At 45.1% G+C, this 23,136-nt stretch overlaps 1 protein-coding gene and 1 long non-coding RNA gene across 7 annotated transcripts in view; both read right to left on the minus strand.

The window, feature by feature from the left end:
• Positions 1-23,136, minus strand: part of LOC127592440 (kelch-like protein 29) — a 99,946-nt gene that overhangs the window by 40,423 nt on the left and 36,387 nt on the right. For 5 of the 6 annotated variants that reach the window (XM_052053197.1, XM_052053193.1, XM_052053195.1 and 2 more), the window contains 2 exons: positions 8,921-9,059; positions 6,912-7,403 (listed from right to left, as the gene is read on the minus strand). In XM_052053197.1, coding sequence (XP_051909157.1) covers positions 6,912-7,403; positions 8,921-9,059 — 631 coding nt within the window. Of the gene's footprint in view, positions 1-6,911; positions 7,404-8,920; positions 12,867-23,136 lie in introns of those variants that run through there. The other variant, XM_052053198.1, reaches the window with a different exon arrangement.
• Positions 247-6,063, minus strand: LOC127592448 (uncharacterized). The gene is made up of 2 exons (XR_007960133.1): positions 2,979-6,063; positions 247-2,944 (listed from the first exon to the last, which is right to left on the minus strand). It is a non-coding gene; the product is annotated as an uncharacterized LOC127592448 (long non-coding RNA).

Raw genomic sequence — 23,136 nt, forward strand, 5'->3', positions numbered from 1 at the left:
TCTTGTTGTCTTTGCTATTAAATGACACTCGATGGAACCTAAAGGGACATATAACTGCATTTTCTCACTTTTTCTGGCATCAACTATTTTTAAAAAACTGTTCTAACACCTTCCTACAGCCCACACAGGACGAGCTTTTCCAGCACTGGAATAAATATTTCCATGAGGGAATATGCCAAATAATGACATCCACTTCCAGCCAACGGCACTTCATCAGAAATGTGTAAAGTTTTTTTTTTTGCAGCAGCAGCAGCAGCAGCACTGCATCTCAAGTGATGTGTGACGTTTCTAGATGCTAACGCGTCACCTTCACGCTCTTTTTCCCCCACTATATCCATGTTTTTTTTTTTAAGATACAGGAATGTGGAAAGACTTGACGGCTTCATTTCACCTTAATGGCAATTCGCTCGATTATTTACACCATTCTCCCTTGTGCAAAAAAAAAAAAAACACACTTGTGCTCCCAATTTTTTTAGTTTTTTTTTTTCATGATCCCAAATAGTGCTCATAATGCCAAAATATCCTGGGAATTAATTACTAGTCAAACCATAAAATGCAAATTTGACTGACAAAAAAGGGAGTGCACTAATCAGATGGGAGCGAATTAATTAGTTGTCTGTTTCTAACGGCGGGGTGACGCTCAAGATACAATTTCAAATCGAGATTTGGATCACGTAGATGTTTTCGCATCTCGTTTGTGCCCGGTCGGAGGTCAACGTTGAAGAACAAACGACATTGACGGTACCGGTGATTGATTGATTTGGCTTGATCAGCTTGACTTTTACCAGCCTGCTTTCTCGGGCGTTGAAATAGGAACTTCACGTCATTGAATGAAAAAGACGGACGCAGGCGAGTGCTGCACTGGACGCTAATGAAAGCCCTGACGAGCACTCATTACATTAGCTGCGAGAAAGCATGACCTAAGATGTAAACAACAGTGATGATGCTCACAATTATCAACGAGTTATTAATTAAGACCGACGTTTCAAATGTTAAATTAGTTGTTGAATCGCTATTTATATGAATTGCTTTCACAGCGTTTCTTAGTTTTTTAAATTTATTTATGTATTTATTTTTATACCCTTGACACTCGTAGCGCGTTTATGACTCACCGCATTTCTCACCGACTCTTCGGCATGTAGACAAACACACTAACAACATTTTCGCGTCAGCCGAGCCCTTTAAGATAAATGTCACCGCGTATGTGTCGCGTGTTTACCGGGCAACATCCTAAAAGTCAAAGCGGCTCAAGCGGGAAGGTCAGCGGCGGGGGCTATGCGACGCTTGGCCAAAAAAAAAAAAAATACATAGTGTCTCTCTTTCATGATTTTTCGGACCATGTTTAAATATAGCAGCTGTGACCTTCATTTTATTTTTTGAAGACAGACAACATTTAGAGCGTTGAGATGCTAATAAACAACAGCGCGCTAAACCGCTAACCCACATACGGTGAACTATTCCTTACAGTATTAAACGTCAATGTTCATGAAGCATATTGTTATCTGTTATGTTACTGTATCGATACGCTAGTCACGAATACCGACGTGGCGCTAAACCCTGCCGGCATCGGTTCCAATCGCAATACTGTAACGTCTCACCGTCTGTTGCTATGCCGTGTGGATGAACTAGCATGAAATTGCGACTGTATGACATCCGCTACCGACAAATAACGGCATTGTGATGTATCGCGTCGTCACGCGTTACACAATACACTCCCCGCGCAACCGCATCAAGTATCGACACCGCGACAACTGTAAGATATCGTCATGTGACGCTCGCAGAAACGCCACAATGAAAAGTCAATAACGCTGCCGTTCGGCGTCGTTCGATAACATTTTCCCGTCGCACCTAAGATGTCTCGATTGCAGTCTGGAGCCTATTATCATCCGTCTACATCGCAGACAAACTATCAATCTTCCCGCCCTCCCCCGTGCCGACCTTGCTGCTAACTCCCAGGAATAATAAGATGGAAAGGGGGAGCGACTCCTGCTATTGTCTGCTCCTGTCATTAGTATTTATTAGATGTCCTGCATGCATTATCAAAGCCATTTAAAAGTTTTCTGGGCAGAAGTTTGACACGGGCACGGCCGACACCGTCGAAAAGCGTCTGCGTCAACGGAGTGTTGCTAGCGTCGGCTGCAATTAGGCCTTCTCATTAGGAAGAAACATCCGCCGCACCACAGAAAAGGTTTCCCCGTAGCATCCGCCGTGCTTACCGGCTAGTCTTTCTTCAGCCTTTAACTTGTTGCGGTTCTATTTTAACTTGATCAGAATACGACTTAAAAAAAAGGCTGAATGGCTCAAAACTTGGTTTTAGTTGAATACGGCGAAATATTGAGTTTTGATTGTCGGCCCTCGGAGACCTTGATTTCAAAACATGCCATATCACATTGTGAGCTGGGAATGATCACTCGGGCTTTTGTGCCCTCACATCAAGAGTTTCGCAGTCTTCTCTTTACCTGTCTGAACAAAAACTCCTTTTCGAGCAGGTTTTCACATAATGGAAGCGCTTCCAGAGCATTTTGGACAGATTTTTCAAGTCCTATCGAATTTTATATACATAAACACACACCTACAGGGACATTCATATTTTAAGGTGCTGTATACAGTTCTTTGTTTATTTTTGGCTGTCTAGCAAAACAAATACAAGGGCGGTGAAAATATGAGGTCGTATCGGTTTATAGCCACGCGACTTGAATCACACGCGTTGTAAATGTCTCCTCGTGTCGGTTTGTGACCCGGAAATCAACTTTATTTGATGGGCTTTCATGACGGATCGTATCGTTTTTCCGTTAAGTTTCCCGAGGGGGCGGAGGCAAGAAGCTCCCCGGAGCCAAATGGACTCTAGCTATTTCTAAATCTTTCTTGCTTGTTTTCTACTTTGCGCTTGCACTTTGCTAACTAAATATAGTGGAATAGCGTTTTTTTGAGGTGCTCAACCCACCTCAAAGCTCCTCAATTTTGGCAAGGACTCATACCTTGGAACAGGTGTATTTATTTTCAAGGTCTCAAACATGAAAAGCCAAAACTCACTCAAGTAGTGCCCAATCAAAAATCGAAAAAAATGACAGCGCGTTCAAGATCATCATGGTAGTCAGGACGCACACAAAACTCTGAGGGACTTACAGACGGTGCTAACAAGTCCGACAGGGCGTCAGAGGCGGGAAGGAAAAGAATAAATCAAAGCGCAACCGAGTGGTGAGACAACAAAAGGTGACGCGATCCCGTCAACGGAAGCAAAAGTGGCTTGTCGAAAAGAGGGCAGATGCGGGGTGGGAAGGGGACGCTCTCAGGACGCCATTACGCATGTACAACCTGATCTGTCAGAGCCGCGGGTCGGGCCGCCGACGTTCACGAGCTTTATCTCCGAGATCGGGGTGATTAATGAAGCCGTCGTCGCATTGTGCACGCGAGGAAGTGGGCAAGGGATGATCAATCTTAATGAGCTATCCGCTGTCCGTGCATTAACTGCAGGCGGGGAGAATGCACGTGGGGGGGGGGGGGGCTTCTCGTCTTTATGATGAGGGAGAAAGCGTGATGGTTGGAGTCGGCCTTCCTGCCTTCCGACGTATTCCCAACCGCCTCGCCCCCACTTCCCCTCTCTCGCGAGCTCCATAGGGGCAAAAGATGTACAAGAAAGTTTTGGATGAAAGCCACGCTTTTCACAGCGAAAACCGCAAGGACTAATGACGACGGCCGGGCATAAACGCCGACTGTTAAGCTGCTTCTTTTAACTAATCCTGATCCACTAACCCACAACCCCTCGTTAGTACACACTGAAAACCCAACTTAACAATGCCATTGACGGCTCTTGAAGTCGAAAAAGTGCCATTGTTTTATCCGCAGTGGTGGTGAATGAGTGAAGCCATACCCACTAAACCGCCAGGTGTCAAAGCCAAGGCCCGCGGGCCAGATGCGGCCCGCCACGTCATTTTCTATGGCCCGTAAAAGCAAATCATCTGCGTGAATGTCCATGATCCTAAATCTGTATCGAAATCTCAAATTGTCATACGTAATTTAAAACATTTCACAATCATTTTCTGACCTGGTTCACACTCATTATAGTCATGCAACAAACAACTAGTTGACTAATTTCAAAATAATAAATATGACGACTGATCAATAAATGTTGGATCACCTGGATGACCTTTTCCGTAAGCAACCAATTCAGTTATCCACCTCCTGTAACAAATCAGCAACAACTTACGCCAGAGCGCTAACGTAGCCTAAACTAAACCCGAATAACAACCAACTAACTCTTGACACGTACAGTTTTGCAAAGAATCAAAATTTTCCACAGTTTACACCCCCCCTACCCCCTACATTCGAATCGATCCCATTTCCGAGCTCGACCGCGCTGAGCTCGACACTCGCACACCCCGTGGCTGATAGTCATCGGGACAAGAGGATCGATTTAAACAAGCTCCTCAATATACTCTCCCAGCCCGGTGCCCGGCACTGTTTTACGAGCCCTTTAATCAACAATGTCAGTCACCTCCGCTGATGGCGGAGTCTGCCCCAAGTCAGGCGCAACACTTATTTGAGTTACAACAGGAGTAAAATGTAAACGTAAAGAGGAGGAGAGGTGCACGCCGTCGACAGGCGGGTATTACCGGGAGTGCCTGCTGCGGGCAGTGAAACGAGGTGGGCAAAATTATAGAGAGGAGGAATGAAACATCACAGCGGGAGATGAAGATAAAAGTGCACACGAGGCAGATGATACGCTGCACTTTCCCCATTCCCTGAAATATGCAACGAACCCTATCTAATGCTCACCATTTTAAACAGCCATTTAACTCATTTAGAAAGTGTCAACGGCTTTCGGTAGGGAGCAAAACGCACCCGTTTTGATCCATCTCAGGGGGTCGGCCAGTTGCCGTCGAGCGAAAATGACATCACAGTGCCAACGGTGAGTGCGCATGGAACATATTTTTGTGAAGAAAACGTTTGACAAACCCCATCCACTAGCCTAAAACCCAAACTATCCATCCAACCTTCCGTCTCATTTCCTCGTCCGCTAGTACGGTCATGACAACATCGTAAAGTACACAAATCCGGCGGTGGTTTAAGACCGTAGGTAGACAGCTTTGTTTGCCAGGCATGCGCACATGACGAGCGGAGCAAAGACAAATTGCTGCCTTTGAAGATGAGGCGCAATTTCTGCCACAATGCTTTTTGCAAGGCTGTCATCTGACAGAATGCCCACACCCAAATCAGAAAGAGACACACACACACACAAACACACACACACACTTAGCGGCCTATTGTGTGCGTGCGCGTGTGGATTAAAAGTGCCGTCAGCATCTCCAACATCAGGCCGCTTTTGCCATCAAACGTCGTGTCCTCGCAGCGAGCAACTTGTGAAGAAGCAATGACATCACTTGAGAGGACGTGGCTAGTTCAGCTCTTTGTCAAGCAATCGCTTGGAAACGTCACCGGCGAGTCGTTTCATGCAAGTGGCATAAAATGCGCTTCTTACTTCCTGTTTGGCTTCACAGAGAGCGCCGAAACTGATTCCGAACATCAGTTTCTTGCTTGTCTTTACTGCAAATACAGTTCTGCAGAGCCTCCAATTCATCTTACCCAACAATTGGTTTTATTTTTTATTTTTACAAAAATAAATAAATATAAATAAAAAATAAAATAAAATAATTAAAATAAAAATAATTAAAAAATTATATACATTAGAAATAATAAAATGAATACGGACAATATTTATTAGGTTAAAATAAACTTTTTTTTGCCGCCAAGTTTATTTATCCTGGCATCTAACTTAAACTTTTTTAGAGTTTAAACATCTTAAACTAACGAAAATATGTCACCACCATTTTTTGGGAATTTTATTTTGATTTTTTTCTTATCCATTCGTGAACCGGTTTGTGGACTAGCAGTAATGTGTATTTTTTATTTTTTTTTTATTTTTTTTACTTTTCGATACATGTTTTGTTGTCTCTTAACCACATTGGATTATTCTGTCCTGCCAGGTTTGGACGTTTATTGGTATCACTACATTTTAGCATGTGTTCGGTGCCACTGCCAGATAGGTTAATTAATTGAAAATGTAATTACAAGATCGGAGGCTAATAATGCCTCAGGCCGGAACCTTCTGCAGAAAACTTCTCGTCCTACGATGCCGCGACAGCCGTCGAAGCAATAACATTCTGGTCCCTCTTAGTGGGAGGTCAACGCAGCCGCGCACGTATAGGTTTAATGGATCGTGACAGCCGATTCAACACGCCGGAGGCAGCAAAAATGCTCATTTTATAGAGAGCAGGCTGAGCCGACAATCCTGTCTAATTATCCGTTTGCAATTCTACCTACAGTCTCATTTCAATGTAGAGCGGGCAGGCCACAAAATAATTGCTTTTCTGCAATCTACGAGTTCATTTGCCTTTGTTTTATTGATCGCAATGAGTAGGGGGGTGCGGGAAGGGGGTGGGGGAGGGTGAAAACAATCTAAACCTAAATGAAAAGCTTCATTAAATGTGAAAATTGTACCGTGAATTGCAAACATCTGTTTCTGACGCGTCCCTGCATTGCAAACTCCCAAGGTTAAAACCAGATGGCAAATTCAGCTTGCAGGCTGTGAATCAACTTTGCAACAAAAAAAGGGGAAAAAAAAACGGCGCAGAGGTAGGCACTGGTCAGATTTGTAAGGGTCGATGGTTTGGGGTGTCAGGAGAGACCTGGTTTATCAGTAAAGGCGCTTTAGTTGAGTCTGAGGTTGAAGAAGGCATGTTAGTCTGCAGACTCTTGTCTTCAATTTGGGTCTGTCGAATTGAACAACACAAAGTGAATCTACTGGCAAAAGAAGCCGTGACTTCTTCAGTTGCATGACTGGCAACAAGCGGCTCGAAAAGTTGATTGCACTTTCTGCCATCTAATAAGGGCCCAAACAGCTCCTTGCTCACCTTTGGGATGTCCCGGATCGCTGAACTCGTACTTCCCCATGCCGACAGTCCGTAGCATCTGCAGCCCGTTCAGACCCTCTTGATTGTCGGCGGCGGCCGGCGGGGCGTTGGCGACGACCGGAACATGGGCGGCGGCCCCCTGTCCGTTGCTGAGCTGGATGAGGCCCGGGTGGTGGGCGCTCAACTGGCCGTTGCCCATCATGCCGTGAGGACTGGGGTGCACCACGTGGTTGGACGGAGCGGTGGCGTAGGGAGGCTGGCCGGGCATGCTCAGCACCATGGCGGGCGGCTGCGGGGTGGATTGTGGCGTCAGCTGGAAGTGGGCGGTCATGAGGGAGTGCTGATGATGGGACGGCGGCACCGAGGTCACCCCGATGATGGGCGACTGCGCCGTCACGCTGTGGTTGTAGGAGGGCGGATGCGGGAGGGCGTAGGTGTGAGGCAGGAGGCTGGGCTGGCTGACGGTGGTGACCGGCGCCACCCAGGCGGGAACTGCAAAGCAGAAACAAGAACACTATTCAACCAAGGAACCATCGCCAAGGCTAAATGCAAAATCAATCAATCCATCAGTCAAGGTAAATGAAGCAGAAAAATCCAACCAATCATCCCCAATGCATGAGAGACATGCTAATTGACAGGCAGCCCAGTGTTCAGTCCGTTTAAAAGTCTGTTCATGATTAAAATGTTATTTGATTTTCTACATATAGTTGGAGGCAAATGAAGTTTTGATTGATTTTGCAATCCCCAAAAATGAAACTTCAAACTTATAACATTTTGTGTTAAAGTAAGACTGACTTCTTTACAGCGCTAATGCTAGCTACGTACAGCCAAGGCCTGCATAAGAACATTTTTTTTCTTCCTTATAAACGCATGCAAACCTCCCTAATGTTTAATTAACCCCCGTGTAAGATCAACATCATCGTGAGGGTTTCGCAAAGAGCAAACGCATTGCTTGTGCTTTTTATGCCACTGTGGACGCTGTGTTTATCCACACACTCAGAGCCAATCACTTCCTACCCCGAGGCGCTCGGAGCGAAGGGTGTGCCGGGAAGACGCAACCATATTCGACCTAAATGATGCCTCCCTGCCAACTTCTAAAAATAACTGAACGCTGAGTGAAAAGGCCAAAGTCTAAATGATGCCAAAAAAATAAAATAAAATAAAATAGAAAAAAAAATAAAGGAAGGAAAGTCACAAGTCAGTCAGCTAACTGGTATTAATTGCCCATTGCCAGTTATTTGTTGTTGTTGAATTTTTTAGCTCCTAAATGCAACATTTTTGACCCTACAAAACAAATAAGTAAAAAAAAATAAATAATAATAAACATTAAAAATGTGGCCTCAGGATGACTCAACTGCAGAACCAACGATTGTTAGGCCATTACTTTATTTATAAACATTTTATTGTAACTCAGCTGATGAAATTATTGTAACTAACTGTAATTATTGCATGAGCATTTTTATTTATCTATTTACTTATTCATTTATTTAAATCTACAATTTGTTGTCTAGGTATTGGTATTCACTTTTATTACTACGAACCGGTCAATCAATCACAAGGTTGCTGCAATAGGGCTCTCAATTGTCCCGGTTCGTTGCCGTGACACCGCTGTCTGCTGGTGTTCTTGTTTGAAAAAGAGACATTTCGGGTGAGTCGAGGCAGGTCAGTGAAGGAAATTAACTGCTCTGGGGCAAAGCCGTTCTGGGGCGGCTTCATTACAATAAGTCTGAAGGGGGGGGGGGGGGGAAAGGAGGAGGAGAAGTAAAAATAGAGACAAGGGAATGAATAGCAGACGACTACATTAGAGCGTCGACAGCGTTTTTGACATGGGCTGTTAAGACCGCTAAGGTGGTTTCTCTGCAAGTACGATCTTGACATTTTGTATAATGATATGCGCGATTAGGCCGCTTTATGCAGCACAAAAAAAGCAGCTGTTTGTACATTATGCAGGATGGTAGGGCATGTAAAGAGAGCATATTGGAAAAGCACTGTTGAATTTTGTGCGTTACCCGTAGCCTCGCCATCTCGATGCAGCTTGCTGGGCGGCTCGTCCGTGTCCCAGGGGGTGAGCTGATTGATGGGCGTCTGTCCCCACCTTACGCCCGGAGCGAGCAGCAGGCCGGAGCTTTGGTTGTCCCCAGGAGACACCTGCAATCATATCAACAACAACACATTAATACAGATTATTACTAAATCGGTATTTCCCCCTAAATTGTGACAACATATTACATACAAGGACTTGGCGGTCCAGTGGTTAGCGTGTTGAACTCACAATGCAGAGGTCGTGGGCTCGATTCTGGCTCCAGCCTCCCTTGTGTGGAGTTTGCATGTTCTCCCGGGGCCTGCGTGGGTTTTCTCCGGGTATTCCGGTTTCCTCCCACGTTTCCCAAAATCATGCATGGCAGGCTGATTGAACACTGGTTTGGAAAATGGATGGATGATGCACATCCCACCTTCATTTTGGGCCAATTAAGAGCTCTGTTTTGTGATTGAATCACATTTTTGTTCTTGGAAATAATAATTTGAAATATCTCCTTTGTTTAACCAGGGAAGGCAACTGAAAACAGTTTTTGGAGGCAATTTAGTTTTCAGGTCCTGTCCAAGGACACATTTTGGAACTCCTGCAGCCGACTATGTCACTTGATCATAGTCCGGCTGGTCATGCAAAAACCGCAATTCTGAATAGAGTGAAGATGTGCTTTGCTTTGTCCATCCAAATAAAGTGTTTTTATTTTCACACCTGCTATGCGAAAAATCGTGTTTTGTGAAGTAGAAATGTTATCAGCCGAGTGCAGGCTGATGTAACGCTGGCTCAATCACCGCCGGAACCCATGGGACATTCTCCCCCCCCCCCCCCCCCCCCCCCCTCATTTCACCCGCCGCTTTGCCGTCTGGGCTCGGCCGAGTGCTGCGGGTTTTCAAGGGCTCAGCGCTGAAGCCGGATTCCCCTCCGCTTGGCCTTGGGAGTTAATAGAAAAGACCCGGATCCCCTCTGAGTGGCGCTCCGGCCCTCCATTTCATTGTCATGCCTGACCCCGCAGCGACGCAGTTTGACTTCAGAATTCACAAGCAGCCTTATCATACAGAACTCATCCAGTACTAGTCATCATCAAAGTAGTATTAGAAACTAGTCGTATAGTAGTAGAGGAGTTCTTATCATTTTTACATCAAGTGCTACCTAGAAAAATTCCAAGCTCTTAAATATAACTGAAATGCACTTAACGTACTGTACTGAATGAAACATTTTGAAGCCGCTGCAACATAAATGTTTACGAATGAGCTTTTGCAAAACATGCCTCTGCTTGAAATAAGAGAAGGTTCTTCGACTTGGTGATGCAGCAAGCGGCTCGCTGCAAGTTACTTCAGTATTCTTCAATTGTATGCTCGTGATCATGAGGCGGCTTGGGTTTGTGTGACAGCAGCTGTAAAATAAATGGTCAATAGAAGTAAACCCGAAACGGAACCCTGGGGAACGCCCTTTGCAACAATGTTGTATTGTGGGATGAAAACTCGGTTTCAAACGGGCAGACAAGTTCAATGTGTGTCCACTCGGAGATAAATCCCTACTGGAGTTTCTCTGACAGCTGTGTGCGCCTTTGCGTGTGCGTACGATGGAAGCCAAAGACACCCCCCCCCTCCATATTGCAAAAAAATAAAAAAAGAGAGACAAAGGAGTGATGGAGCGAGAGAATGAAGCCCAAGAAGATGAGCTGTCAGCTTCTTTTGTCCACTTCAAGCTGTCAACTCAAACGCTTTACTCAGAGAAGTGCTGCATTCCGGAGACTCGGCGTGTGGGGGTGGGGGGCAAGATTCCTGAACATATCCAAGGTGAGGAGATGCTCTTTCCAGCCCTACCATTTGTTTTAATGAGCAAGCTTCCTCCGATTCCCTCTGCGGAGAAGGAAAACTCATCATTAATGCTGGGAACTCGACCCTCTTACTTGGCCCGCACCCACAAACACGGCCTCATTAAGAAGAATAAGAGTTTATCCAAAACACCCCCCATAAGATTTGTTGCCGCTTCATACTTTGGCCGGATAAATATCCATTTATACTGCATGCCAGGAGCAAGGATGTATTTATTAAGACCGTCGACATTCTGCAAGCGGACAAGTTCGAAGAAACAGGAGGATCTCGGTCGGCAGCTGACATTTCCTCTCCATTTTATTTTGCGCGACGTGGTTCCAGTTGCATCAGTTGTGGGTCGCCGATAATCGTCGGCCAGCAGATGCTTTCTGCCCACTGGACAGAAAACATCTGCAGGGTGGGCGCAGGGTATGGGGTGCCAGATAAATAATTTGCGAGCCGGCGCCAAAGCCACTATTGGCTCTGGCCGGGAGTCGAACTCGCACACTTGAGTTTGCAGTGCATGTAATGACATCACTTCATTAGCTAAACCTGCATCAACTCATGCTCAGTGTATATATATATATAAAAAATAAAAATAATTTTAAAAAAAGATCTGTTTTAATATGCTGCAAACATCTTGGGTAATATTGGAAAAAAGGCTCCCAGCAGGATGGAGCCATACGGATATATTGCTACAATCAACTTATTGGAACATATATATTGGAACCCCCCCCCCCAAAAAAAAACATGTTTATGCCTAAATGCATACAGGCTGTGCAGAAGGGGTCTACAAGGTACAGAGTAATGCAATAAAAAGATATTGCAACTGTAAATATTTATATGTATGATAACTTGCTCAATAAAATGCAACATGGGAGGGGGGGGGGGAACGTACATAAATGCAGACAATGAGATTGCCAAATCAGTTATGACGACGGACGCTTTGTATTTTAATGGCCTTTTGGAATAAAATAAAATAAAATCAATGCCCGTGAACAAACAGGAAGCCAGCTATTTTGGATGCAATTGGACATGCAGCCATTACACTTTGGCTAAAATGAAGCACATAAAACAGCTTGGCGACAAGATATAATAAAATATTATTGCCTATGACGTGTTAGGAGGTGGGTCTAGCATAATGATTTCCAATGATCAGTAAGAGGACAGACTGTCACATACCCCCCCCCCCCACCCCCCCAACCACACACACATGTGACATCCTCATCATGATGGTGATTTTGTCAGCTGACACCTGTCGCCATCTTGCCGTGGCATGCGACGAGGGTCTTGAGCCGAGCAAGGACGTCACGTCCGCTGCCCGCCGCCATCTGCCCAGAATGTTTGTACGGCGCAGGGAGCGCCTCGATGGGATGCGGCAGATTTTGGATTGCTTTGAGACGTCTGTCATAGTAAAATGAATCGCTACGCCGTTTTGTGTCTGACTTCCTATTCAGACGGCGAATTTTATTTTATTATTATAATTTTTTTTTTTTTAAAGGCGCTTCAGGTTATTAAGACGTTACTTTGTTTTATTCCGCTGTTGTTTTGGGCAATGGTCTCTTCCAAAACAAGAGGACCTGTGTGGTGTTGCTTATATTAAAATGCACCACCACCTCCACAAATCTGCTCGCTATCTCAGGGGAGACGCGCGTAAACAAATTTAATCAAGGCTCTATATTACGCCCAACATAGAAATAACACCTGTTTGTAATTGCACGCACAGGAAGGAGGAAAAGGAGGACCGTGCGTGCAAGGAAATTCACGAAGTCCATCAACTTGCTACAATGCTTTCCTACCTTACAAAATGTCAAACCATCAGATGATAAAATACACAAACGTGGCTGGCCTCCTCCATTGACATGGCGTCAGCTTGTAACTACAAAACGCTGAAGAAGAAGGAGGAGAAGAAGAAGAAGCAGAAAGAGTTTGCAGGGAAATGAAATTCATGAAAGCCATCTGCTTGCAAGCAGCCTTCTCCCCCGCCCTTCGGCGAAGCTCGGACAGACATGGCAGACTTGGCTGAAATGTGGAAGCTGATGAGAATAATGGTTCTTCGCCTAGAAATATCCATCACCTCCTGACACAGATTACTATATATATATATATATATATAATATTATATAATTAAACTGCTAGTTGTGCGGTCCGAAAGTGAGTGACAACCAACGAGTCGCATTCGCTCCCAATTACAGGCGAGAACTCGTCTCCATGGCAACATGGCGTCACCTGAATGTGAAACCGATTAGGTCCGGGTGTCCCTGCGTGCTGCTGTGTCCAATCTATTGGGCTGCAAAACTGCTGCACATCTTGCACAAGTGAGTAAACAAGGAGGGTGGTGGGCGGGTGGGGGGTGGGATCCCATTTTTGTCAAGTTAACTCTAAAACTCATTTGTATTCTCTGGCATTTGATTCGGCCTGACTCAGCCTTGATCCTAGTTTTACTGTTTTATGCTTTCTTCGTTATTACTTTATTTTATTGTTGTATAGATGATATTTGTTCCATGCACGGCACTCTGTATACAGCGATGGTGGTTTTAAAGTACTATCTATAAATACAGTTGAGTTAAGTAAATGGTAAAGTATCACATGCAGATGTATACTCGCATCTTTTAAATCAGAACTGATTTTCCAATTGAAATCGGTTTTCATTTTAGCTTTAGAATTTTTTTTTTAATTCCTACTGTCACCTGGGCTGGCAAGCGGCATGTTTCCAAGCATCATAACATACGCATCCGACAGCCACCCGCGCTTAATGCTGACCCCCCTGGCAGCGTGGCAGACTGACATCATGAAAATAACACTATCGTCTGCCGGGTATATATGGTGTTGATGCGCCGTGGAGCGGCTACAGATACGCTCGGTGATTTCTAGCCTGGGGGTGGGGGGCGGCTGCCACCCTGATGGCTTGGACGCTACAATTGCGAGATTGCCGACATGCTCGAGTGGGAAAGCGGAGCTAATATCCTCCGAGTGCTCAGACCTCGCAGCTCTCGCAGCATTTCTTTTGTGTTCTTGTTTGTGCGAGACAAGCGGCGAACGGGGCCCATCCCGAGGGCATCGAGCAGTTGACTGCATTGAGCTGTGGAGGGCTGCTTCATGCCACGATAAAAGTTTATCGGGAGAGGTCAGCATAAACACATTGGGGGGAAAATCTTACAACGGAAAAACAAAGCAGGAAAAGCGGCCAAAATCATTGCGCGACTTCCTCAGGACTTCCCAGCCCGTCGTGGCCGCATCGCCTGTGCCGGGCTGGCAACAAGCAGGCGACTAGCCAGCCAACAAGCAAGCCAGCCCTCCAAACAAGACCCCCCGCTGCTTTGACAAAAAGCCCGAAAACATCATACTGAAGTGTCTTCAAAGCAAATTGAATCAAGCGCGGCTGCTTTTTGTTTACCCGACATGAGCAGGATTAAGCTGAAGCGGTTGAGGCAAATAACAATACAGAAGTCTGATTGAGCCGTAATACCGGAAGCGACACTCATGGCGACTCTTTTGCTGCAAATGTGACTAATTAGCGGCGTAATGCCGCAAAAAAAGCAAGGAGTGCATTCATCAGCGTGGAGATTGGAAGTCAATGAAGCAGCTGGCTAGCTGCAGCTTAGCGCTAGCGATAGCATATCACACTACAAAGCTCTGATAAGTGCAGCCCTCGGGTATAAAGCCTTAATTCGGGGCGACACATCATGCTGTGAGCCCATTTAAAGTAGCAGTAAGTGATTTCAAAAGCAAAAAAAAAAAATGCAGAAAATCCCCAAGAAAATGCTAATTAGCCAATCCACATACAGCTACATAGCAACGTAGATGATCCTTTATCTGTGTTGCATTGGAATGAAATAAAAGCTACGAGTTTCTGGTAAAATTGTTCCTCGCTGTTGCTTAAAGTGCGAGGACCAAAATATTTTCTGGGCAGCTTCATTCCTACTTGTGAGCTTCCTCTCCTGGGGTAGCTAAAACAATGCCGGACCCCTGCTGGCCCTGCTCAAAGGCAGCTTTTTATCCAACAAGATGAAGCGGTCACCGAGACCCTCAGGGGGGCTCCCAGCATGCAAGCCTGTCGTGGTCGGGGGTCTGACCCAGCAGAAGCGAGGTGGGGGGTCTTTGGAGTGAAGCAGGTGGGGAAAAAAAACGAGCCCTGTTTTGACAGTTTTATGAGTTTGGAACTGCCTCCGGTAAGCCTCATACAAGTGCTAAATGCGATAGGCGGCCAATTCAATTAGCTTGGATTGTACATACCAATCAGCACCAAAATATTTGATCGTTTAAGAGCTTTTGTTCATTAGCAATTAGCCGACTCAATTGCGCCATGCATTTAGCTAGCTAGCTTGCTAGATAAGCTTACACTCCATTCATCCATACATCTTATCCTCACGTGGGTTATTTATATTTTTAAACTTGAAATGGTAAAGGAAAACAGGCAGGCAAAAGCAATCACGAATCACCCCTCTGGAAGTTTTAGGCAAGATCATTTGCATCCACGATGGGTGAAACACAAGCATTACAACGCTCACCGAGTGAGCAGGGAAGGATTTTATCGGGTTTAAACACGGGCCAGAGCCGAACTCTTTTATCTGCTCAAGCATAATATTCCCCCTCAAAGTGTCTTCGCACCGAGAGCCCAGTGAAACATGGATTTCATACATGGTTTAATCCTTTAATTTGATCGTTCAAATGCGCCCCTTCTCTGCATGCTTATTTGCACTGTGGAGATTGGTGCTCTTCAGCTCGGTGTAATATGGGGACTGCAGTAAATCTCACATAAGTTGAAATGTTTCTCTTATTCGTCTGAGTGGTCACAGCGAGAAGGTACTTCTTTGACGGTGCCGATTGAATTTTAGTAGAAGAGGTATCTAAACGCAGCACGAGCACAGTTGCAATCGTCAAAGTAGTAGTAGTAGTCAAGTAAGTGGCTCAGTAGTGCCCCTTGAAAATTAAAAACTATGTTAGGTTACGTCTTTCAAGTAGGAACGGAACTCTGTCGGAAACTAAAGATTTCATCGATTTGGAGGATTTCGAAGGCTGCGTCGAATTTTCCCAGAAGCCAACTTTAGGACTTTCCCCAAGTTCTCAAACTACCTGAGTTCAACTTGTTTTGCAGCCACAGCAGAGCGCCATAAATCCAGCGTCGGCAGCCAAACAAAGCGGCATAGTAAACAATCAAGATGGCCGCGCTTGATATTCGCCGCGATACATCGCGTGCTTTGATGGGCTCCAATAGAAATTCTGTGTAATACCTGCTGCCGGCATTCCATTAAGACACATTCACGCCGCAAGGCTGCGTGGAGCTTTCTGTTTCACTGAGCACAGCCATTTCCCTTTTCATTTCCTTTTTGTTTTTTTTTTTTGCACTGCCCCTTTTTATTATGAAAGGATACCATCATCCCGCGCTGGATTTCAGCACCTGCCGCAGATTCTGCTAGAGTGATGGATCACTCCATCATCAGCTAAAGCCGATTTGTAATTGATTGAAAAGTGCTGCGTGGGTGGCGTGTGGGTGTGTGTGTGTGTGTTCTCCTCGCACAATTAAGTGTCACGAGCAAAGCATCGATAGCAGTGATCAATGCAGCGTGTTGCAAAAAGACCTAATCCGGCATTGTGTCTGGTCGGGCCATTGATCCGGTCGACAGACTTCAGAGTCAGAGTCTCCGTCGCAACAGGAAACCGGCGAGGGCTGCCTTGATCAGCAAGGAAGGAACACTAACAAAATAGCTTTTGTTCTTCCCTTAAACTTGACTGACAAGGTTTCTGTGAGGGGTTTGGAGTGAGGATTTTAGATCTGAGGAGTTTGGAGATGGGGTTATGGTTAGGGTATAATTTTTGGTTTTCCATTTTTGCCCCCTCAGATTATTTTTCAATTTTATTTCAATCATTTTTTAAAAATCTAACATAGATGCATATATATACATATACATATATACAGTATATATATTTAATATTAGGTAAATGTTTTAGGGTTCATGTTAAGGGTTGGGTCTGCAGGATGATTAGGGGTCAAGATTTCGTATCTTTCGTATTTAGGATCAGTGTCAGGATCGAGGAAAATTGTTTGGGATTGGGACCTTGCGGGTTAGTGCTACTTTAGGTTTGGGGGTTACTGTCAGGGTAAAAGATTAGGCGTCTCTGGTTACTGTTCAGGGTTCATACTTGAGAGGTATTATGGATAGCGGAAAATATTTTAAGGTCAAGGATTGGTTTTGCAATTAGGGATGAGGGTCAGGACTACAGTTCAGGGTTAGGGTTTGGATAGAGGATTTCAGGTCAAAGTTTTGGGTAGGGTGTTGGCGTTGGGGTTTAGGTTTGAAGTTTTTAGGCTGCTGGGTTAATAAGAGGTTTTTGCTTTTCCCAGTTTCAAAGGACAATGTTTGGATTCTTTGTGCAAATCTCGTTGTCCCACACGTCCGCCATTTTTCTGATGTCGTGCTCACTCATGCATGAGAACGCAAACAGACAACAAGATTGTCCTCCATAAATCCACAAAGCAAAGGCAGCCTTCCTGACTTACTTACTTTCTTACTCCCCCCGCCCCCTGTTGGAGGATCCTAAAAGTAAACCACCTTCACACTCTGCTGCCTGGATTTGATTTATTAGCTTCTCGCCCGTCTCATCCCGTCGCAGATTCGCTGCTTGCTATTTGCATTGAATGGTGAAAATGTCAGCAAATTCCCCTCTTGGGAAGATGATCCTTCACAAAACGACCACGGGGGAGAAATCTCCTTTACTGGTGTGCCCTTCGTTTCTTAGGCACATTCGTCACGGTACACCAGAAGGTGAATATTGAGTCAAGATGCCTTTTAGGCGTCGGGTGGTAACAGTAGAGGGTCGAGGGTCAGGTTTTAAGGGTTTCGGGTTAGGGTTATGGTCAGGGTTGAGAGTTTTGAGGTGCTATCGTTGAGGCCTGGGGGTTGAGAATTTAGTTAAGGGCACAGGTGTCAAACTCATGGCCCAGGGGCCAGATCCGGCCCAGCACGTCATTTTATGTGGCCCGTGCTAGCAAATCTTGTTTGTCAACTTGCATGATCCTTGCTGGGATCCTTCCAGGGGAAAAGAAATGGGCCTTGTGGAGTATTTGGCAGCCTCCGTGCAAGTCCGTTGCTCCTTAAGGCAACGTCCATAAGCTAGCTCGTCTGCGCTGATGACTGCCGATTTCATTGGCGCCCAACGAGCATCGCCATCAACGTTTCAAGAATGCGAACGTCGCCATGTTTGGAGACAAACAAATCTGCTTTGAAGCAGACAGCCGCAAGGGGGGGGGGGCGCGAGGGGGGGCTGAGGGGTGTGGGATTAAGCAACGATTTTCCTTTAAGGGGGCCGCATGGAAAGTGTAATGAGGAACGCTGATTGTTAATCAAGGAGATGCCGACTCAGTTGTCTGCTCAGTGACCAATCCCAGCGCGCCCTCAAGGATGGATTAGGACAAAATGTCTGCAATCTGCTCTCAATCGTATTTTATTCTTTGTACGACAATGTGTCCCATTATAAATACAATGTAGTTATTTTGCATGAATGTATTGCATCTACTGAAGTACTTTTAAAGTGCGCATTATTGACCGTGTGAAATGATGTCAAACGGAACCGTTTTATTCTACTTTTCAGACTGAATTGAATTAAATATGGCGGGGGGTGAATGTGTGAATGAATAAACTGTAAAAATGACCAATTCAACTGTATTTATCGTTTCTTAAATAATATTTATATAAGTAAATGTAAAGGCATTATTCTTGAACTTTCAGGAATGGATTACCTGTCACAACAATTCAATTGACTTCACAGAAAAATAACCTGCCGAGGTTGCATTTCCCACCAGTCTTAGAAAACTCCATTTCATTGTCATTTTTTAACAGCTTATGAAATCACCTGAGCGACTTATCGGCACTTCCAGACGTCGTCGATCGATAGAAAATAGGAGTCAATGACACACTTATCATGGCCCACCATCATCGCGCACATCAAGAATTATTGACAGCCAAGAAGAAGATTGGGGGGAAAAATGAAAGCGGCGACAAATGCCGGCGCTTGGACAATGGCGACCGGACAAACCTTATCTATGGGCCGTGCGTCAATCTCGCGATCTGACCAGACAGGATGTCGCGGAGGTTTGCGTACAATCGCCGCCATGTCCCATCTGACCTTTGGCATTGCCGCTTTTGTCCCTTTCAATCAAGCGAACCTGGAGAATTTCCAAAGGCGGCGGTCCAACAGAGGCTGTTATTTGCCCATGTGCGCGGGAATGGAAACAAACCGGCTCACTTATGAGCGTTGCTCCCAGCCGACGGGCCCGATGTTTCAATCTAATAAGCAGTCACTGGATATCACGCTGGGATGAAAGACAAGATGCGGCGCCGCCATGTCTATTTATGTCACAGTGACTTTGTCAACGCTAGCGTCTTGCCGCGCAATAATAGGCTTGGCAGTTTGCGGGAAACTGCGAAAACCACATCGCGCCGAACGCAAAGGTTGAAATTCCGTTGACGGTAACAAATAAGGACAACGGAGGAGGACAAGGAGCCTCCTCGATCTACTTCTAAAATAGATCTAAAATACAATTTGTATCTGACCGTAGGCTGAGGGGCTTGAAAAATACACAATGAGTGGGTTCCATCAATTTCCACACTGCGCCCTGCTAAGTGCAGTGTGAAAAGGGCTTAAGGCTGTATGGAATTCCGATCAGAAACTATGCGATCGTTCGAGCGCCTTTTGTTGACTTCTCGGTGGTCATTGGACTCGAGTGTTCTTCACGACTGTCAGCGCAGGAGAGCGGCGAGCTCGTCAAACGGGGCGAGCGTGACGAGAGGCTCGTCGCCGTCCGTCCGCCGACAGCTCCAAGTGGCTGTCGTCTTAGATTTGTCGCCGTCATCCGTCACCGGCGGCGTCTCGCCCCATCGCTCATGCGTGCGTGAGAGTCCTCTTGTCAAAAGGTGAAAATGATACTATGCCCATTTTTTTTTTCGCCCTCCTCTGCCGTTTATAATTGGCTCGTTCTCCGGAGGCCGCCGAGCGACTGCGAAGAGTTTGCAAAGTGATAATGAAGAGAATTAGCAAAGACAGCTGTTGTCAGCTCCAAGTCTTGTCGCCTTGAAAGTACAAGAAAACTGAGCGATGAAGCAATTAACTTTCTTGTTTAAAAATGAAAATTATTCTGTTAAGTTTGCACATTGCTCTCAACGATGCAAATGTCGCTACAGGAAAGAATTGCGTGGGAATAGAACATTCCAGACCCATTTCCAAAACGTGTTTCCAAGCCAAAAACATTTTGGGTGAAGTGGCCTTGACTCAGCTGCACAACTTCATAACTATCGTCATCTTTTCTCATGATGATGACACACACATTCTAATAACCGCAACACAAACTATTATGTTTCTAAAATACATCTTTAAACTCTGATCAAATATGAGGTGCCTAAACGTATGAAAATTCCAACGTGTTGTGGCATTGCTCTCTCACAATTGATGTGACAGCCACGATTCACTGCCTAGTTTTTATCTTCCACTCAAAAGCTGTGCTGATTGCAAATCCAAAGCGATGCAACACCGGCATCTCCAATTGTCGACGGCGAGAAATGAATTCAGGCTGAGGGAGAAAAAAAAAACGTTGACGAAAATTGCTTCAACGCACGTTCGGTATCCCAAGAACAAAACTTTTGATTAAAAGTTAATTATTGTGCGTTCGCCAGAGACTAAGCTAGACTGTTTACAAATCTGCACCCAATCAAATATTCGTAGCGGAAAATTTCACGTGGTAATTTTCACTCCTGATAAATATTAAAGTTCATTTCTTAAAAGGTACAAAGCTTTTGGGTGATCAAACTGGTTGCTCACAATGAATTCGAGTCAATTTTTCCAATGGGTACACACGCGGGTATAATTTTATTCCGCTCATTTAATATTCATCCCAGTTTTAAACACAGCCAGGAAACCGCACTGTACTTATGATTCAAATTTTTAATCATACCGCTGCATAATATTCACCGCGGTGACCAAGCCGTTTCTCATTACTCTTAGTATTATTCCATCGATTCCGTGGGTGTTGTGTGCATTGTGGTCTGGGTGCTTCGGGGGGGCTCTGTGGCTCAGGAGCGCGGAGCAACTGGAGGAGTTGGAGGCGCGGGGTGCACCCTGCTAGTCATTTGAGTATTACGCATAAATAATAGATTCGCTTTTAAATGCAGATTCTAATAGGGGGAGACTCAATCAGCCTTTTGTGGGTCTGACCTTAACTCTGGCCGAACAAATGACTCCAAACTCACTTCTTTTTTTTCTCATTAGGAGCATCATGCTTCGCCACACTGCCGTAACGCACTAGTGTGTGTGCGCGCGTGTGTGTGTGCGTGTATAGACACTGTCCTCTCAGGTTAGCTGCGGTGAACCTTTTCAGTGCACGAGACAACTCTCATTGGCGTCATATTGCCGATGCATCATTTATTAACGGTCACTAAGCCCAGTAAGGTGACACTTGACACTTCGGGGGGCTTCATAAAAGTTTTTTTTTTTTAATGTAATTATTAATGTGTCTAAGTATTTCATTTTTTATTTTTTTGTCATGCACATTTTGTAGACATCATGGACAAAATGCAACGGTCATGACGCGGGATGAGAAACACAAAACAACCCCCCACCCAAAAGAGGAAAAAAAAAAAAACAGGCCGCGATTGCCATGAATGCCCGGCAAGATATGAGGAGTCTCAAATATGAGCACGACAAAACGGTTTGGATAATAAATCTACACTAGTTGGTCATCGAACAATCGGGTGACTGCAACTAAAGCCGACGTCCTTGGATGTATTTAAAACTGTGATGAAAAGCAATCTGTATCACGTTTGGCCGCATATGCTACACGTTTTTGAGGTGTATAGTAGCCATTTTGTCGATTTCAATCACGGAACCGAGTTAGAAGCTACCAGCGAGTTTAAAAGCAAAAAAAAAAAAGAATTTCAGGTTAACGCCGTTAAGATTTTCTTTCACACGCAGATCAATATATAAGATTAAATCAATTCAATTAAACGCGACACAATACCTGCGGAAGCAGTTCGGAACCCCCCATCATCTAAATGCTAATTACGTGTGCAATTACTTTTGCAAAGTGTTGCTTTTCAACTCGCCAAACTATTAGCTTCAATTTGCCGGCTAATTGCGAGGCGCCGCGTCGACCCGCTCCTCCGACACGTCGACTGTTATTTCCCACTAGGATGTAATCGGATGACTGTGGGAGGTTAAAATCACGCCGTGCGTGCGCGTGTGTGTGTGTGAGAGACCGTGTGGTCTTTGTTGCCGTCTTAAATCTAAGGCCTCAGAGACATTTATAACTTATAAAGAGAATTTATAAAGCGAATTTACACACTCTACTCCAGGACCACGACTGCATCGATTTTCCCCATCCCCATATTTCCGTGACTTGAAAATTGTATGAGTTCGATTCCGGTAGCCGTTCAACATCTACGTTGCATGGTATCCACCAACCGACGAACTGCTACTCATAGCCCAGGATCATTCGAGTACATCTTACGATTGCTCTAAAGCCTGAACACCATTTCTGACCGCTGCAGATTTGGGCGCCTGTGACTTGCTGTGCAATCCAGGAACATGTTTATGCAGCTCTATTGATCGGATTAATTTAGTTGTGGGAGCATTCTTTCTGAGAGCCAGCTCAATATTGCCCGTCACCATGTGTTGCTGCAGTTTTTATGTTCTGATATTCATTGCTTACGGGGTAACTGGCACTTCGACTTTGTGCGAGTCTTGTGTGCAATGTGGGCGGCACCTTACTTGTTATTTCAAGCTGGGCGAGAGCTAATTAAAGCCTTCCAATAGCCGCTATGGTCAAGTTGTTTATAGCCCTCAGGATGCTATGGTGGGTTTTGCGCTTTATGCTAGCAGGAAGGCATTACTTGACGGTGATGCAGACCTCTCCCAGAAACACACACACACACACACTCGACATCCGAGTGTCGTTTTTGCGTACCCACTCCCAAATATATAGGCCCTCATTTGATTGGCTTAACGACCTTATTTCAACAAACTTAATGAAACGCGCTCAAGTACAGGCACGGCCACGGTTACTCAGACGCACGCACGCACAGGCTATGTCTTCATTATGAGGCCTGTTTGTTTCCCCCGCGGAAACAACAACTTATTTATTGTCTCCTCTCGTCCCTTTTAGAGTTACCGTATATTAACAATGTTGGCCGAACAGGTTGCATCCATAAGCTCTCAATTGCTTTTTGAATAGCATTAGGGAGCCATGCATCAAGATCAATGTCGGCTCCGTAAAGCTACAGAATGTGGATTTTTTTTGGGAGGGTGGTGGGGGGGGTTGTCCAATGGGTGCACAACGCAGATAATAGGGGTATCAGGATTTAGACAACTAACGGTTTAAATATGTTTC

Source organism: Hippocampus zosterae, chromosome 19 (assembly GCF_025434085.1).
Source record: "Hippocampus zosterae strain Florida chromosome 19, ASM2543408v3, whole genome shotgun sequence".
Lineage (NCBI taxonomy): Eukaryota > Metazoa > Chordata > Actinopteri > Syngnathiformes > Syngnathidae > Hippocampus > Hippocampus zosterae.